The 19,561-nt window shown below is 42.6% G+C and overlaps 1 protein-coding gene across 4 annotated transcripts in view; it reads right to left on the minus strand.

Moving 5' to 3' along the window:
• LOC122686751 (ATP-binding cassette sub-family C member 4-like) overlaps positions 1 to 19,561 on the minus strand; it is a 2,082,459-nt gene that overhangs the window by 346,591 nt on the left and 1,716,307 nt on the right. For 3 of the 4 annotated variants that reach the window (XM_043891989.1, XM_043891991.1, XM_043891990.1), the window contains exons 27-28: positions 13,838 to 13,972; positions 6,042 to 7,873 (exon numbers count right to left, since the gene is read on the minus strand). The exons of the other annotated variant lie outside the window; for it this stretch is intronic. In XM_043891989.1, the coding sequence (XP_043747924.1) occupies positions 7,853 to 7,873; positions 13,838 to 13,972 (156 nt within the window). In that variant the 3' untranslated portion in view covers positions 6,042 to 7,852. Of the gene's footprint in view, positions 1 to 6,041; positions 7,874 to 13,837; positions 13,973 to 19,561 lie in introns of those variants that run through there. 4 annotated transcript variants of the gene reach the window in all.

The following is a 19,561-nucleotide window of genomic DNA, read 5'->3' on the forward strand; positions in this document are numbered from 1 at the left end:
TTTTACCTCCAACAGTGGTTCTCAGTTGGCAACAGGGTGGAATCACCTGTGGGGTTTTATTAATAAAAGTGCTGACTCCTGCCTCCCCTCCCTGAGATTCTGATTTAACTGACATGAGTACTCAGCATTGGGATTTTCTAGAGCTCCCCTGGTGATTCGAATTTGCAGCCAAGTTTACAAACCACCAGCATTTACCATATTGAGGATATAAAGGACTGTACCTGGAGGAGATAACTGAATATACAGAGATCAGGTGATTCTGCAGGAGCAGGAGTGTGCGTTTCTGTGTGTGGAAGGTGAGGTGAATGAGGGTGAGGCAATAGTACAGGCCCCACCCCTCTTGCCTGCTGTGAGGCCTTCCTGGCCCCTCATTCCCTGGCCTTTCCAACCCTCCTCACCTGGATTCCTGGATTCTGCAGCCCTCTGGTGGTTCCAGTATGGTACAGTTGCCCCTGGAGGTTTCATACAAGCCTGGCCTTAGTTCATCACAAACCCCATGAACAGGATTCCCTAGATGTGGTTTGCCAGGAGGGAAATCCCGGGAACCGAACACAAGGAGCAGCTCGGCAGAAACTTCAGGAGTCGCTCCTGCACAGGGAAGCTCAGGGAGCTCCCGGTCAGTGGCCAGAAGCGGGTCTGGCACATGCCTGTGACTGGGGCCTTCCTGTGCCTGCGGTTTGAGGAAATTGGTCTTAACAGCCAATGACAAGTGCCTATGATATCAAGCATCAGGAAGCACAGAGGTGTAAGGTGACAAACTTCACAGTAAACGGCAACCACCCTGCTGTATATTCCGACCTCCTGTATAGCAAAGATGTGTTTTTACTTAATTACCATGTTTACTTGTAACACAAGCCTAGAGGGTGTTAGGATCCCCATCTCACAGACAAGGAAACAGGCCTACAAAGCTTAAGGAAATTGCTCAAGATCATATGACTCCTAACTGACAGAAGCAGCTTCTGAGCCCAGGCAGGTGGGACCACACAGTCTGTCCCCGCTCCTCCCGTGTCCTGGCAGGACCTGGAGTTCTCTCCTGTCCAAAGACCTGCTCAGTGGCTTCAGCCCAACTCTCCAGGTGGGTCTGTGTGGTCCCTTCAGGTGCCCGCAGCCCCCTTTGCTCCTATTGCCCCTGACTCGGTTCCTTCCTTCTGCAGGGCAGCCCCGAGAGCCCCATGGTCAGCAGGAGGGCACCCTTGCTCCCTTCTGGCAGCTTCTCCTTGCAGCCCGCTTTCAGGGGTGGGGTCAGGCCAGGTTGTGAGGAGAATCAGAAGAGAAGCAGGAAAGGAGTGAGCTCATGGTCAGCACCGCCCTCTGGCCTGGGACTTCCCTCTCTCTCCCTGACACTTCCCACCACTCGTGGCAGCTCCCCTCTACATCCCCCCTGCCATTACAAATGCTCCTGGAGCTCTGCTGTGGATCAGAGTCACCAGGGGAGGGGTCAGAATGCAGGTTACTGGGCTCCAACCCCAAAGATCTGATCCAGGGGGTTACACAAGTGGGGACTGAGAATTTGAATTTTTAACCAACAACCCAGTCAGTTTTGATGCAGGGGGTCCTCTGAACACACTTTGAGAAACATTTAACAGACCTGCCACTCACACCTCTGAGCCCTGGGTCAAGAGTAAAAATGAAGTCCATACTATATGTTTTAAATATTTAAAAGTTATAAATCAAACAAAACTGTCAAGTACACCTACATAACTATTAAAATCTGGCAGACTGGAGTTTTGGACACTGAGCTCCAAGCCAGAGGGCAGGACAGCAGAGGGAGGGGTCGACCCAACCTTCAGCCCTCCCCCTGTTCTTCCCACCTCTGGCTCTGACCCTCTTTGTGCCATGAGGAATCTGCTGCTCAAGCAAGAGCACTCTCAGCCTTCAAGTTCAAGCTCAGGCCACCTTCTTCCCACCCATTAACAGCTGCATCTTGACCACCTGTCAGGCTGGGAGATGGGCCCCAGGATGGAGGCCTGCACTGGGGCTGGGAGCAGGGATTCTGGGGTCCAGGTGCTCAGAGCATGGCCTGGAGGGGGAGGGGCTCCAGGTGGCCACACCCCCTGGTCCTCTCTGGCTGCCCGCAGCACAGGATGACCCAAGCCAGGCCTCTAAACCAGCGCTTCTCTAACTGTACTATGAGCAGGACTCACCTGGGATCTGAAGATTCTGAGTCAGTGGGTCTGGGGTGGAGACAAGATTCTGTGTCCTAACTGCCTCCCAGGCCAGCCGAGGCTGCTGGTCCACAGGCCAGACTTAGAATAGCAGAGGTCTGGGGCAGGGTGGGCAGAGTTTTCCTGTAAAGGACCAGGAAGTACATTTCCAGGCTTTGCGGGCCTTATGGTTTCTGCTCAGGAAAACATCTAGTTCTGCTTCATTGACTACACTAAAGCCTTTGACTCTGCAGATCACAAGAAACTGGTAAACTTAAAAAGGTGGGAATCCCAGACCACCTTACCTGTCTCCTGAGAAACCTGTACATGGGTCAAGAAGCAACAGTTAGAGCCAGACATGGAATAACTGCCACTGCTGCTGCTGCTGCTAAGTCGCTTCAGTCATATCCGACTCCGTGCGACCCCATAGACGGCAGCCCACCAGGCTCCTCCGTCCCTGGGATTCTCCAGGCAAGAACACTGGAGTGGGTTTCCATTTCCTTCTCCAATGTATGCACGCATGCTAAGTCGCCTCAGTCATGTCCGACTCTGTGCGACCCTATGGACAGCAGCCCACCAGGCTCCTCCATCCCCAGTATTCTCCAGGCAAGAATACTGGAGTGGGGTGCCATTTTCTTCACCAATGGAACTGCTTCGGTCAAAATTGGGAAAGGAGTATGGCCAGTATATTGTCACCCTGCTGATTTAACTGATATGAAAAAGATTGTATGTATATGTATAACTGAATCACTGCTGCACAGCAGAAATTAACACAACATTGTGAATCAATGATACTTAAATTTTTAAAGAAACAAGAAAAAAAAGTCAAGGGTGTCAGTAGGTTCGCTATTAATAATATTTAGTCTGATTACTTGCTTAGCCAGATGTTTGTCATATTTTTCCACTTTGAAAATACAATTCTTCCCTAAAGAATTAATCTGAGAAGATACTCTGAGTCCATGAAAATGCTGTGTCTCCCCCAACCCATGAACATTCATTGTACATTCAGACAATGATGAATTTTGTCTGAATTATTTATGACAACAATGGTTGCTACTTTTCTGTCAATGTGTCTACATTTGTGAATTGACCTGGTACTGCAAAAAAGGGCTTTCCCTTCCTACTATCTATTTTATGTCTTATAGGAATCAGTATAAACTCATGGATTTTTAAAATTTTTAGTGTTGTAAAATGTAGGGTTTAAAAGCCCTCAATCCTCTGTTTATCATTATTTACTTATGACATTTCTAATGTGATATAAACTCCATCTCAGAGACTCATTTTTGTCTAGGTAGTCTGAAAAATTTAATTTTAAAAATGTTTTTCATGTAATGTCCTCCAGAATTAAATATGATAAGCTTCTGGATCAAACACTGTTTTGAAATACCCAAGGCTTCCACCTATTGGGATGGATACTAGTGAGCATGGTTGCTGAGTGAAAGAGTGAATTTAGTCAGAACCATCCAATGTAAACTTCTTGTAGAACATTCCTAGTGTGTCTAAATCTTAACTTTGATTCTTATTAACTTTAGGTTTAAAAAACAAAAACTCAGTTAATCCACATTCTTTCTGTTTTTAAAGGAAAATTAATAGCTTACACTTAAAACCTTGTGTTTAAAAAATCTCTGAAGGTTTCAAAGTGGCCTGTTGTGCTTCCAGGGACCTTCTTCAACCTTAGGACAATGCTGCTTATTCAAGAATAGAATTGGTAAAAAATATATGCACACTTTTAGGCTTGAAACAAATCCTTTAAACTTAAACCAGAGTTTACTTATTTCTAACTTTTTAATGCTATTAAAAATATTGATAATGTTTAGTAGGGCCTTTTGAAAGCCTGTGTGGTCTAAATTTAAGATAAATATCATGGTAACAGTAAAGAGGATGGTGCTAGAGAGGGTAGTACTACTTGACAGCTAATCACATATACAGCATTGTTCAAAAGCATTGAACATATCCAACATTGCTTCTTACCTGTCTGGGATTAAATATCAGTTTTATCTAATTTTACATTTTCAGGCCATCGCAACCTAACCAATGATCCACTGTGTACAGCTGGTGTGCAGCTCAACCACACCCCCTTCCACACCTACCCACAAGACCAACACTCACACTGGTCCCCGGGGTGTTCAGGATCCCACCCATCCTGAGGGTGGATGTCACAGCAATACAGATGGTTGTGAGTTTCTAGCTTTCTTGAATTTCCTGTACTTATTTCTAACTGGGTTACAAACAGGTCATGGACTGACACTAGTGCACAGACCACACAGTGCCACTATCATAGTTGATCTTTGCAGCAGCCCCCTGAGAATCACACTATCCCCGCCTCAACTTTCAGACAAAGACACTGAAGCACAGTGGGCTTCCCATCCTTAAGAGCCCACACTTAGCAGGTAGCAGAACTTGTATCCAAACCCAGTCAGTGCCCAGAAGAGCCAGTATTTGTCCCTGACTCCAGAGTTTGTGCTCCTTCCCATGTGCTTGTGTCATTTTAACTACATGTGGAGAAGGAACAGTTTGGTTTAGGCCATCAGATGAGGACCTCCTCAAATACACCTTCTACAGCCTACAAACCTCCTTCATCCACACTCATCCTGTTCTCCTCTCCTGGTGATAAGAATCACCAAGGTCAGTGACTCCACACTGTGTCTTTGGATGCTCTTAGGTCATCCAATATCCCAACCAAAGTAATGGTTCAAGAACAGAAACTATATTCATTTTCCAGACAAAGAAACTGAGATTCAGAGCTTGAGATGCTTACCCAAGCATGTAACTAAGACTATGCGGCTGTAAAATATCCAGAGTCTATTTTGTCAAGGATGGTGCCATTCTAATGTCCTGGCACCTTGGCTGGTTACTGCTTTCCCACACCCACACTGCTAGTGAGTAGTAGAGAAAGGACAGGTCAGTGTGACTGACTCTAAAACCAGGGCTTTCTGTTATCCCAGGCTACCTCTTAAAATCTCAAAGTTATAAAGTTGAGAAGGATGGTTTGCTGTCAGCCATCATTTGTTCATTCAACAAACATTTAGTGAGCACCCTCTATGTACAGCTATTCTGTTGGAAGACATGATTAAAAAGTGAACAGGGCACAGTTTCAAGTCTTTTTCTCACTTAGTTTAATGAGAAAAAGGCCATGTGTGAACACTCACATTCAGGGCAGGCTACATGCACAACAGAAAGAACAGGCCCCTTGTTTAAAAATAAAGTATCTCAAGATGGTGACAATGGACTCTAACCAAGTACGGTTCAGTTTGACAAGAGAGGTGCTCAGGGTAACACACAAATCTGAGTTACCTAGGATGACAACTGATCTTAATGTGACTTCCTAGAAGAGGTGACAGTAGGGCTGACCCTGGAGAATGAGGATATCTCCCCTACAGGGAACTTCTCCTCTATTTTTTAGAGCAGAGGGTATTTAGGAGAATCACTGAGTCATCCTTTTGACTTAAACATCAGTCATCAAGAGTTTCCCCCACAGTACACCCTCATCACCTACCTCTGGAGCTGTGATACATGCCCAGGGGGGACATGGAGACGTGCTGTCTCTGACCTCCTTTCAATGACTTGTTGTCCAGCAGCTGTAAGAGCTGCCAGTGGGCAACCTTAAAGCAACAGCCCCTCTGGGGGCAGCCTGTGTGCAATGACCCATCCGGGTGGAGGTATAAAGGCCTGGTCACTGGATGTGTCAGGACAACCCTGAAGGGCCATCGTCATTCCAAACTCCCATGGGGTCGGCTCAGGCCGTCTGGCCAGTGATCCAGCTTGATCCTTCCCTCTGCCTTACCCTGTTTCGTCCCTTCTGATTCCACAGTGTTGGCCCCAAGGGCAACCCTGATACACATCCCAGCACTAAACTCCATCTGAGTCTGCATCCCAGAGAACCAGCTGCAACATGTATCGGAAAACATTCCAGTATTTGGGGAGGATTTTTATTGAAAATTACTGGTTACACATGTACTTATAACGTTTTTAAAAAACCCCAATAAAATACAAAATGGTAGAAACAAGGACCTTTAGTGTGAATGTGGTTACCTTTGGTTTAAAATTCACAATCTAATGTTGTCTGACCAAATTAAATTAAGCTATATATTAATAACAAAAGACAACTATATGTTGAACCATATGAAAGTGACATTTTATAGCTTATAAAAAGACGGAATGTTAACAGTTCCACATGGTTCAATCTAAAAGAAAAAATCCATTAGCATTTGAAATTTAGAGAACATTATACCTATGAATAACCCATGGGTAAAAGATATAGTTAATGAATTAAATTAGGAATTAAAAAAATACATAATACTATGGCTATTGGTGGTGGTGAGTATCAAAACTTGCAGGTTGAAGCTCAAGTGGATCTTAGGAAAAAAGTCAGTTTTATATACTTATATTAGAAAAATGATGAAATTACTAATCTCTTTTCAATTTAAGAATTTAGAGGAAAAACCTCAAAGTTAAGGAAAAGTTGAAGGAAAGAAATAATGATATGATGAACTAGGGAAAAAAAGAGCATAAGTCAAGCAAAAAGTTGATTCTTTGAAAACAGGAAAAAGTTATGCAAGATTATTCATAAAAAAGAAGGCTAAAAGAAAATTAAAAAGCCAAAAGAACACAGTTAGAGATACTGCAGAGATTGAACACATAAGATATTGTGAATAAATTTATGTCAATCAAGCTCAAAAGTCACAGGAAACAGATTCCTCCTAGCAAAATGAAACTTATCAAAATTACTCTGCATAAATAACACACTGAATGGGAAAAACATAATTACCAAAAGTTACCCAGACAATGTGGCTGCACAACACTGTGAATGTGATTAATGCCACTGGATTGTGTGACTAAAAATGGTTATATGGTAAATTTTATGTTATACATACTTTACCACAATTTGTAATGTAAAAAAATAAAAGAAAATCCTCTATCTAGAAGACAGTCTAGTACACATCTGTCCTTCATTAGCAAATCCCCTAGAAGGGCTCCTATTTTGAGAAAGCATATTTTCTCTTTCTTCTCTTTTAGAACATATAATTTTGTCCTTCTGTATTTAACCACATATCTATTTCTTTGTTGTTACTTAAACTATAGTATATTATATATTTTTCCTATCAGTTTTCTCTGTAGTATTTTAACCAGAGGTTAAATAGTGGATCCTAGTGGATCCTAGTCATGTTAAAGGAAGTGGTGACACAAAACAGCAACTTCACACAGTCTTCAAGTAAACAGAATCCCTGATATAATTGGAAAGTAATACATAATTCTGGGAACAGTAAAAGAAAAACCTGTGACAACTTTGTCTCAAATCTTAGAAAATGAGTTTAGCTCTGGAGTCTCTCAAAACACAAAACCTGGGAGACAGCTTTTATTGGTGGCCTGTACCACTGATTTGGATCAGAAAGCGAGTAATAGAACATTTAAATAAACATAATAAATCCTTTTTCAAGAGCTTGAAATCATTGAGTGAAGCTGGAGAACTAACATCTTGTAATGTGTAAATATTTGTTGCTGGTGTAAAAAAAGTAGAATATAGTTTATGCAGTGCAAAAACTATATTAGTGCACTATATTAGTGCAGTTTTTACCTATTGGAAAAAATCCCTTTGGAATAGACATGAACTCATCGTAGAATCACAGTGTTGACTCAAAAACTGTGAAGGCTGAGGGCTGTCCACTGGAAACATTCATAACCACATGGTCACTGTGAGTGATATCTGGCTATTTCCTTTTGAAGTACACCTGAGGGAGAAAAAGACAAATACAACATGTTTAAAAGTTTTAAAGTCCTCCTCCTGAGGCAACACATTTCTAGGTTTCCTTCTTCATGTGAAGCAATCATATCACCATTGGAGGCACAGTTTTAAAAAACCAGGGCTGTACTTATTCTATGGAGGAAGTAGCCCCATTAAAACCCTCAGTGGGACTGGACGTAATGCCAAATAACCCGTAGATCTCTTAGATTTCTGGTCATTCTGATTCACGGATATGCTTTATCATTACAATAAATTGATAAGCAAAATCATTTTATTCCCTGAAATAAATTAAAAACAGGGTAACAAAGAGGATAGGAAATCTAGCATCCAAACAGGGCTTGCCATTTTCACACATAAAAGGAGCACAACAGGTTTAGATGTTAATGCCGTTGCTGTTAAGTTGCATCAGTCCTGTCCGACTCTGTGCACTCCATAGACGGCAGCCCACCAGGCTCCTCCGTCCCTGGGATCCTCCAGGCAAGAACACTGGAGTGGGTTGCCATTTCCTTCTCCAATGCATGAAAGTGAAAAGTGAAAGGGAAGTGCTAATTAGAGAAAGGAAATGTCTCAAAACTCAGAGACTGTCACCAGGCCCCTCACAAACAACTTGCATTTTGAGGTATCATTGGCACAAGGTGAGTTGTCCCTGGTCATAAAATGATTGCCATGAATCTTGAAGAAAGGCAGCTTTCTAAGCAAATACAGTCTCATTGACATAGCTTAAGAGAACATTTGCATGAGGGAAACATACTGGTTTGTCAAATCAATTCTGAGTCTTATGGGGAACCCACTTGAAGACAGAGTCTAGGGTAAATACATAGTTCATTAACATGGTTTTAAACAAACATTTCCATAAGAAAAACGCATTGCTTAGCTCAAGGTTTGAGAAAAGTTAAGTTCAGGTGGAACCAGGTATCCTCATGGCAACACAGAATTTTAAAAGAAACCTCTTTTTACATTTGTATCAGTTCAGTTCATTCGCTCAGTCCTGTCCTACTCTCGGCGTCCCCATGAACTGCAGCACCTCAGGCTTCCCTGTCCATCAGCAACTGCCAGAGCTTACTTAAACTCATGCCCATTGAGTCAATAATGCCAGCCAACCATCTCATCCTCTGCCATCCCCTTCTCCTCCTGCCTTCAATCATTCCCAGCATCAGGGCCTTTTCAAATGGGTCAGTTCTTCATATCAGGAGGCCAAAATATTGGAGCTTCACCTTCAGCATCAGTCCTTCCAATGAATATTCAACTGATTTCCTTTAGGACTGACTGGTTGGATCTCCTTGCTGTCCAAGTGACTCTCAAGGGTATTCTCCAACACCACAGTTCAAAAGCATCAATTCTTCGGCGCTCGGCTTTCTCTATGGTCCAACCCTCACATCCATACATTACTACTGGAAAAACCATAGCTTTGACTAGATGGACTTTTGTTGGCAAAGCAATGTCTCTGTTTTTTAATATACTGTCTAGGTTGGTCATAACTTTTCTTCCAAGGAGTAAGTGTCTTTTAATTTCATGGCTGCAGTTACCATCTGCAGTGGTTTTGGAGCCCAAAAAAATGAACCCTGCCATTTTTTCTGTTGTTTCCCCATCTATTTGCCATGAAGTGACGGGACTGGATGCCATGATCTTAGTTTTCTGAATGTTAAGCTTTAAGCCAATACTTTAGCTGTCCTCTTTCACTTTCATCAAGAGGCTCTTTAGTTCTTCTTCACTTTCTGCCATAAGGGTGGTGTCATCTGCATATCTGAAGTTATTGATATTTCTCCCAGCAATCTTGATTCCAGCTTGTGATTCATCCAGTCCAGTGTTTCTCATGATGTACTCTGCATATAAGTTAAATAAGCAGGATGACAATATACAGCCTTGATGTAACCCTTTCCTGATTCGGAACCAGCCTATTGTTCCATGTCTAGTTTTAACTGTTGCTTCCTGACCTGCACATAGATTTCTCAGGGGGCAGGTCAGGTGGTCTGGTACTCCCATCACTTGAAGGATTTTCCACAGTTTTTTACAATCCACACAGTCAAAGGCTTTGGCATAGTCAATAAAGCAGAAGTAGATGTTTTCCTGGAACTCTCTTGCTTTTTCGATGATCCAACGGATGTTGGAATTTGGTCCCTGGTTCCTCTGTCTTTTCTAAATCCAGCTGCTTAAATATCTGGCAGTTCACAGTTCACATACTTTTGAAGCCTGGCGAGGAGAATTTGGAGCATTACTTTGCTAGCATGTGAGATGAGTGCAACTGTGCAGTAGTTCAAGCATTCTTTGCTATTGCCTTTCTTTGGGATTGGAATGAAAACTAACCTTTTCCAGTCCTGTGGCCACTGTTGAGTTTTCCAAATTTGCTGACATATTTAGTGCAGCACTTTCACAGCATCATCTTTAAGGATTTGAATTAGCTCAACTGGAATTCCATCATCTCCACTAGCTTTGTTCGTAGTGATACTTCCTAAGGCCCACATTACTTTGCATTCCAGGATATCTGTTTCTAGTTGAGTGATCACACCATCATTATTATCTGTGTCACAAATATCTTTTTTGTATAGTTCTTCTGTGTATTCTTGCCACCTCTTCTTAATATCTTCTGCTTCTGTTAGGTCCATACCATTTCTGTACTTTATTGTACCCATCTTTGCATGAAATGTTCCCTTGGTATTTCTAATTTTCTTGAAGAGATCTCTAGTCTTTCCCATTCTATTGTTTTCCTCTATTTCTTTGCATTGATCACTGAGCAAGGCTTTCTTTTCTCTCCTTGCTATTCTTTGGAACTCTGCATTCATATGGGTATATCTTTTCTTTTCTCCTTTGCTTTTCGCTTCTCTTCTTTTCTCAGCTATTTGTATGGCCTCCTCAGACAGCCATTTTACCTTTTTGCATTTCTTTTTTGGAAGATATAAATTTGTATAGAGAAGGGGAAAAATATGCTAGTAGTTTGTTACCTCCTCAGCTTAAGAGAGAGATAAAAAATGTCTGACACTTGCAGCCTACTCCCTCCATTTGGAGACCCCTGGTCTTCCTGACTGTTACCCTCTCACCTCCAATTTTACATGTTGAAGTCTTAAACCCCCCCAATACCACAGAATGTGACTGTATTTGGAGACAGCATCTTTAAAGAGGCAATAAAGTTAAAATGAAATCATACAGGTGGGTCCTAATCTAACAGACTGGAGTTTTCATAAGAAGAGACCAGGACACAGGCTCACACAGAGGGAAGAGCATGTGAGACACAGAGGGAAGATGGTGTCTACAAGACAAGGAGAGAGACTTCAGAGGAAACCAACCCTGCTGACACCTGACCTCAGACTTCCAACCTCCATGGCTGTGAGGATATAAGTTTCTCTCTCTGTCACCTACTCTTTGGTCTTTGTATGGCAGCCCTAGCAAACTACTGCCCCCTTTAGCTTTATGTATCTAAAAGGTACTTCTCTACTAATTCATCGATCACCCAAAAAGGGGTCAGTCAGACAGTGATCCGCTCACCTGAGCTAGGAGTTCAAGAAAATGTGATGTGGAAGCACCTTCTCCCAGATGTTGGGTTTTCTTTTCAGATGAATGAATTCTGTTCTACTAAAGTGAAAACCTTGTGACTTAGGCTAATGCTCCTGGTGTTACAGCTCTGAACAAGACATTGATATCTGATGCTTGCACATTCAAAAAACAGATAATCTGGCAGTTTATCCTCCTAAGAGGATGCAGAGTATGCAGAAATAATGTCAAGATGGCATGAGAATTAAGAAATGCATTTCTTTCTGTAGAGGTGACCTGAGCCAGTGGCAGGACTGAAATCTAAGAGTGAGGTTCTGCCACCCTGTGAACTTCGGTGACTGGCCCTACCTTGGCTACCAGGTGACAGGAGCAGTGTTCTCAGGCTCGACACAGAACATAGTACCTAGGACAGCACCCAGCCTCCCTCAGCAATTCCCTCTCTGTGCTTCCTGGACCAGCTCTGTGACCTTAGGTGAACTCTGGAGGCACTCTCCTCATCCATGACATGGCATAAAAATGGATCATCAGGAAATTAAGTGAAATCATACATGTGAGAATGGTATAAAATAAATTATAAAGAACCACACAAATGTAACTTACTATTAATACTGCTAGAGTAGGTTCAGGATTACTAGACCAGGAATCACAAGATTTCTAATTCTATGACCTATGTCTGCTTCAGTATGTATGTTATACTTGATTTAAAATATTTACTGAAAGGATAAATTTATAATTCTGTGTCTGCTGCAAACTAGCTTAACATCAGTTATATACATAGGGCCACCTTCCTTCTAAAGCACCTTAGTTTCCTCACCTGTACAAAGAGAGGGTTGAATGCTATTATCTTATTATCTGGACCAATTTAAAATTCTGTGTTCTATTTCCCATTACTCAATGTCATGATACTATAGTTTTAAAATGAAGACTTTGACACACAGGTGGGAACACCTCTTTCTGCTGTGAAATGCCTAAGGTCAAAAGAGCAAAAGGGTTTGGTAGATTTCTGGCTCTTGAGGTCTCAGGAGGGATGATCTGACTGGGAGACACTCTAGTGGATAAAAGCACTCTGTGAATTTCAGGCATAAGAAAAATACAGAGTTCCTTGTTCAGCTTCTCAACATTTGCACACAATGTAAGTACTTATGAAAAGTTCAGAACACAGACTTCCTTTTCCCTAAACCTAAGCACAAACTCTAACTCTGCCAACTCTCCAGCCAGCTCTGGGACCCAGGAAGTCTACCCGATGAGCAATAGAAAGTCCTGCTCTGCATTTCCTCATTTCTAGAGAGGACTGAGAGGAGACAGTGATGAACTTAGGCCATATTTTAGATAAATCTTTCATCTAGAAGTATTTAAGATACTGGGACATATTTTCTCTAAGACATTTTATATATTACACAAATAATCTTATTCTATTTACAAGTGAAATTCTGGGAAAAGCAGAAAAGTATGAAGAATGGAAAATACACCCATAATTTAATGTCCAGAGATAAATTTTTGATGGGAAAGCCACATCCCACCCTCAGCCACACATGTTAAGGGGCAAGAACACCAGACCTTCCTTCCCTCCCTCAATCTTCCCATCAACCCCAATCTCACTCCCACCTGGTTCCAGAAAGAATCACAGAGGGCTGCATGACAGTGGCTAAGTCTCCTAAACCAGCCCTTGGTCACCACTGCACCTCTGTTAGGAAGACTCCACGTGACCCGGATGTTCCTCACTGAGCGCCTTCCTCACACCACACACAGTGCCTAGCACCTCCCACACCTCGTCTCTGAGAAAGTGCTCTGTGACCTTCAGCACCACTCAGACTACAGTGTGAAGCTGTTGTGAGCTCTTGATTTGTCCTGATGACGATTTCATCTCCTAGAAGGTAGAGGAAACATGGGGGGCGCAAATGGACCTAATTCTAAACAACAAAGAATTAGGGAGAAAGTGATAATTTCAGGTAACAGTTTTCTTTACAGATTAGGCAACAGAAGAGAACTATACCTTTCTCTGGAAGATCTTCCTAGAATCAAAATATTCCAAGTTTTTCTTTTTCCCTTAAACTCTCAAATTTCCTGGATATTACTTGACAGAACTTGTATCACAAATGTGCTGAGCACCAATCAGAATGAATGTAAAGGGTCTGCAAAATGAGAGTGTTCAGTGCCTCATGAGAATCTCAACTCAGAGTCCAAACATGTGAAAAGTCAAATCCAAAATCTCTGTCTCAGGCACAGGTGCGGTCACACAGAAGGGTGCACACATCCCGACCCCACCCCCATCACTGCCGCAGATTCTCAGCAGACCTGCCTTCAACCTGCCACATGTTGTTAAGATCCAGTCATGAAGCTTCCTCTCTGGTGGCTTCTAATTGAAAAGAGCACAGAATGTCTGTTCCCAGACCCTTGGTGGAGATCTTGTGAAGAATGAACCCTGGAAGTGAATTTTAATTACAGCTTCCTGGAGCAGGCTCACCTGTTTTGCCCTTTTGGTGAGGAGAGCAGCCTCTGCCTCACCCAGTTGTTGCACCATCTTGTAAAATAGGCTTTTTCTATTTCGTAGCAAAGTATGTGGTAGATCATATTCTTTCCGTGTCCCTGAATCCAAAACCTGTTAACAGCAGAAAGAAACCCATTAGCATACAATACCTCCCAGTAACATAACTCAGACAATATTTCAAAAAGGAGCAGGTCAGGGAGAATTGGGTGGTATTTAAATGGTTTGATTATCTGTTTTACTAGGCAGACAAAGGCCTAGCCTGACCATTCATTATTATATGGTTACAGGAAAGGAAGAAAATGAAAATTTTAGAATAATTACTGGAACTGAACAGTCTGTAGCATTTTATATTCTGCCCAGGGCATTTGGGGTGTTATCATTAGTTAGTGCATTTAGCTCTCAGACTCTGAGCTTTGAAGGCTATTTATACAGATACACAGAGTTGGGAAATGTTTTGATTCAAGAAAATCAGACTGCATTTATCTAAAAAGTAGGTTGACATCGTACAAACCACATGGCAGTGTCCTGACAACAAATTGATTGTCAAGTTGATTTGATAATCTGAGCAATATTGGTGGGAAAAAAGTAAATGCTTCCGGAATTTCTTTAGGGCCCCTACTGGAAGGACTAATGCTGAAGCTGAAGCTCCATTACTTTGGCCACCTAATGGGAAGAGCTGACTCACTGCAAAAGACCCTGATGCTGGGGAAGATTGAAGGCAGGAGGAGACGGGGATGACAGAGGATGAGATGGTTGGATGACATCACTAATTCAATCACCAATCCAGTAAGTAGTGAAGGACAGGGAAGTTTAGAGTGCTGCAGTCCATGGGGTTGCAAAGAGTCAGAAACTGAGAGACTGAGCAACTGAACAACAACAAGAAGGACAGAATCCCTTGTTCAAGAGGTAAAGATGTTTCTGACATTGGCTGTGGCTGTAGTTTATTGTTATGAGAGTGGAAGGCTGGCAAAAAGAGCTGCTATATAAGCAGCTTTTGCAGAACTGCTCTGCACAGAAGGAATTTCTAGAAATCCAGTTTTCTTTTTGGATCAGACTATATAAACAAATAAGAAATTGAGCTCCAAATTGAAGTAATCAAAGCCTGCACAGCACATGGGGCAGCCCAACCTGAACTGCCTAGGATCTCAATCTGTTTTCACACATTACCTTCATTTGCTTCTTTCTCTTTCTTTCTTAAGCTACCCGCCTTTCACCCCTTTTACTGCTCATTAATAAACATGCTAATTGGAAAATGAAAGGGAGAGGAAGGGGCTGTTAACTCTGCTTTTCTACTTATGAGTGGCCTTGGTTAATTGTTATGGAGGGGGAAAAGTACCTGAAACAATTGACCCAAATAATAGAACTACAAGCACAGTTCTGATGTTAAGTGGAATTTAGTTATTCATTTAGGTCATATTTAGAGTAAATGTATCTAAAGAGAATATGTGGTATGGGCTTACGGTGGCTCAGTGTAAAAGAATCTGCCTGCCAGTGCAGGAGTCCCAGGTTTGCTCCCTGGTCCGGGAAGACCCCACGGGCTATGGAGCAAGTAAGTTCATGCACCGCAACTACCGAGCCCACGCGTCACAGCTCCTGAAGCCTGAGCCCCCCACGCCTGCGCAAACGACAGACGCTCTGAGAGGAGAAGGCTGCGCGTCTGCCGCAACCAGAGGAAAGCCCACACGGCGACGGAGACCCAGCACGGCCAGAAATAAACTAACAATATTATTTTCTAAAAAAGAAGAGAATATGCTGGAACTCTAAACAAGACACAAGTTATTTTTTCCACATGTAGGTATTACAGTTAACTTCATCCTTTTTATTTAATTGGAAATATTAAGTCTCACAAAGGGTATATTCCTATTAATCTTTTGTTTATACTGTGAATCATTGTTAAGAGCAGCTTTCTCAAAAGAGTCCAAGAATAATTGAATGGCTCATCCCCATAATTTTCTATATGCCAATTGAGCATGCCAATTTAGATACCCTGAATGTGCAGTTTTACTTAAACATAACATAATAGAACATAACTGCTCCTCCTGATTTTGAAGAAGAAAAACTGCAGTTTTAAAACACAGGTCTCCAAATATCTATGTTCAATTAATCTATGAAAAATTAGTTAAGAATATATATTGAAGAAAAGACAGTCTCTTTGCTAGATAGTACTGGGAAAGTTGCATACCTGGAAATGAATGAAATTAGAATACTCCCTCATACCTCACATAAAAATAAACTCAAAATAGTTGAAAGACCTAAGATAAGACTGGGTACTATAAAACAAAAGGAAAACACAGGCAGAAAACTCTTTGATATAAATAGCAGCACTGTTTTCTTAGATCAGTCTCCCAAAGCAAAAGAAATAAAAGCAAAAATAAACTGGATCTAATTAAACTTAAAAGGCAAGATGTTAGGGGCTACAAGAGCTACGATGGGACATAGACTGAAAAATGGCCAGAAACAGAATTTTACCAACTTAGCCTTTACATTTACTGACTTGATCAAAGATTCTATATATTTCAGAACAAATAAACATAAAGCAAATCTAAATTCTCTTTATGTACAGAAAAATAGGTATGGCTTTGGATTTTTAACATCCCTCATAAGAATAATGTATAATTTCCCACTATGTCCCCCACCCTTTCTGTAACATAAGTTAAACTATAAACTAAATCACACATTCAAATTGGTGTGATAATAATCCCTGAACCCCAGGATCTCTCCAGGAACCCCAACCTTGAATTACTTATCAAGCTCTGGTAGGTGAAGAAAAACACATTATGTTGGACAAGTAAGTGAGTTACATAAGCTCAATGAAGGCATGTTTATCAAACCTGTTTATGTGTAGATATTCCTGGTAGCTGTCTAGACATAAAAATTAAATGGACCCATTGCAAAATAACTTGATCCATTTCATTGGCAAGATGCAATCAGTGAAAAAGAGGAATGCAAGGAGAGGTGGGCGAGTGCACGGAGAGGCGGGGGGGCAGGAGAGGATGGAGTTAAAGCCCGATAAGAAATGATGACAGAAGATACGGGGGAGGAGCCAAGATGGCGGAGGAGTAGGACGGGGAGACCACTTTCTCTCCTACAAATTCATCAAAAGAATAACTGAACGCAGAGCAAACTTCGCAAAACAACTTCGGATCGCTAGCTGAGGTCATCAGGCGCCCGGAAAAGCAGCCCATTGTCTTCGAAAGGAGGTAGGACAAAATATAAAAGATAAAAAGTGAGACAAAAGAGCTAAGGACGGAGATCCGTCCCGGGAGCTCTTAGGCGGCATTGCTTGGGGTAGGGTCCGGGCCTGAGTGCCCTGAGGACGATCGGAGGGAGCTTCTGTGAGTTGCCAACTTGAACTGTGGGAGACCAAAAGAGAGAGAGTAAATTACCCGGCCGGAACACACTGCCGGCCGTTCGCAGAACAAAGAGACCGAGAGGGTCCAGAGAGGAGCTCGCAGGCTGTGGACCGGCCCAGCCCCGAAGGAGGCAGGAGGCAGGGGGGAGGGGAAGGTCGCGGCGAGACACAGGGCGCAGGCACCCGACCGGCTCGGGCGGGGACTGGGGCTGGGGACGCGGAGGGCAGAAGGCGCACACACCCGACTGGCGCCAGCGGAAACTGAGACTGGGTCCGCGGAAGGGAGGGGGCGCGCCACACCTGGGTAGAGTGCGCCCGTCAAGCCCCTGGCTGCCTGGACTGCTCTGACGGGGAAGGCACAGAGAGCAGGCGCAGCTTTTCCTTCCGCACTTTTGTGGAACACCCGAGGGCTGGAACCTCGCGCAGCGCGGGGCGCGCTCCATATAGAACAGCCGGGAGCCTGAGCAGCGCAGACAGAGAAAGCAGCGTCAGCCCCTCCCGGCGGCGCAAGCCCATCCCCATAGCGCCAGCCACTCCCGGCAGCGCCAGCCCCTCCCTGCCCCGCAGAGCGACGGAACTAGCTACCTGAATAAGAGTCCACCTCCGCCCGCCTGTGTCACGGCGGAAATGAGGCTCTGAAGAGACCGGCAAACAGAAGCCAAATAAACAAAGGGAACCGCTTCAGAAGGGACTGGTGCAACAGATTAAAATCCCTCTAGGAAACACTGACTACACCGGAAGGGGCCTGTAGATATCGAGAAGCATAAGCTGGAACGAGGAGCTATCTGAAACTGAGCCGAACCCACACTGACCGCAACAGCTCCAGAGAAACTCCTAGATATAATTTTACTTTTTTCTCTTTTTTTTTTAATTTTTTAATTTTTTTTATTTTTTTTTCTTTTTTTCTTTTTTTTCTTTTTTCTTTCTTCTCTTTTATTTTCCTTTAAAATCCCCTATTACTCCCCCATTGCTCCTTAACTTTCATTTCCACAGACTTTTACGATTTTTTAATTAGGGGGAAAAAAAAAATTTTTTTTTCTTTTTTTTCTTTTTCTTTCTTTTTTTCTTTCCTTTTTCTCTTCTATTTTCTATTTTTCGTTTTCTCTTATTTCTTTTAAAGTCCTCTAGTACTCCTCTACTACTCCTTAATTTTCATTTTCAATACACTATAACCTTACAAAAAAAAAAAAAAAAAAAGAAGAGAAGCCCTATTTTTAAACCGAAGATTATTCTCTCCCAATCTTGACTCTCTGTTTTCTACCTCAGAACACCTCTATTTCCTCCTTTCCCCTTCTCTTCCCAATCCAATTCTGTGAATCCTTGTAGGTGACTGGGCTACGGAGAACACTCTGGGAACAGACAGCTGCGTAGATCTGTCTCTCTCCTCTTGAGTCCCCCTTTTTCTCCTCCTGCTCATCTCTATCTCCCTCCTCCCTCTCCTCTTCTTCATGTAACTCTGTGAACCTCTCTGGGTGTCCCTAACGGGGGAGAATCTTTTAGCCATTAACCTAGAAGTTTTCTTATCAGGGCTGTATAGTTGGAGAAGTCCTGAGACTACAGGAAGAATAAAACTGAAATCCAGAGGCAGGAGACTTAAGCCCAAAACCTGAGAACACCAGAAAACTCCTGACTACATGGAACTTTAAGTAATAAGTGACCGTCCAAAAGCCTCCATACCTACACTGAAACCAACCACCACCCAAGAGCCAATAAGTTTTAGAGCAAGACATACCACGCAAATTCTCCAGCAACGCAGGAACATAGCCCTGAACATCAACATACAGGCTGCCCAAGGACACACCTAACACATAGACCCATCTCAAAACTCATTACTGGGCACTCCATTGCTCTCCAAAGAGAAGAAATCAAGTTCCACGCACCAGAACACTGACGCAAGCTCCCCTAACCAGGAAATCTTGACAAGCCAATCGTCTAACCCCACCCACTGGGTTAATCCTCCACAATAAAAAGGAACCACAGACCTCCAGAATACAGAAAGCCCACTCCAGATACAGCAATCTAAACAAGATGAAAAGGCAAAGAAATACCCAACAGGTAAAGGAACATGAAAAATGCCCACCAAGTCAAACAAAAGAGGAGGAGATAGGGAATCTACCTGAAAAAGAATTTAGAATAATGATAATAAAAATGATCCAAAATCTTGAAAACAAAATGGAGTTACAGATAAATAGCCTGGAAACAAAGATTGAAAAGATTCAAGAACTGTTTAATAAAGACCTAGAAGAAATAAAAAAGAGTCAATTAAAAATGAATAATGCAATGAATGAGATCAAAAACACTTTGGAGGGAACCAAGAGTAGAATAACAGAGGCAGAAGATAGGATAAG

This window comes from Cervus elaphus, chromosome 30 (genome assembly GCF_910594005.1).
Source record: "Cervus elaphus chromosome 30, mCerEla1.1, whole genome shotgun sequence".
In the NCBI taxonomy this organism is placed as follows: domain Eukaryota; kingdom Metazoa; phylum Chordata; class Mammalia; order Artiodactyla; family Cervidae; genus Cervus; species Cervus elaphus.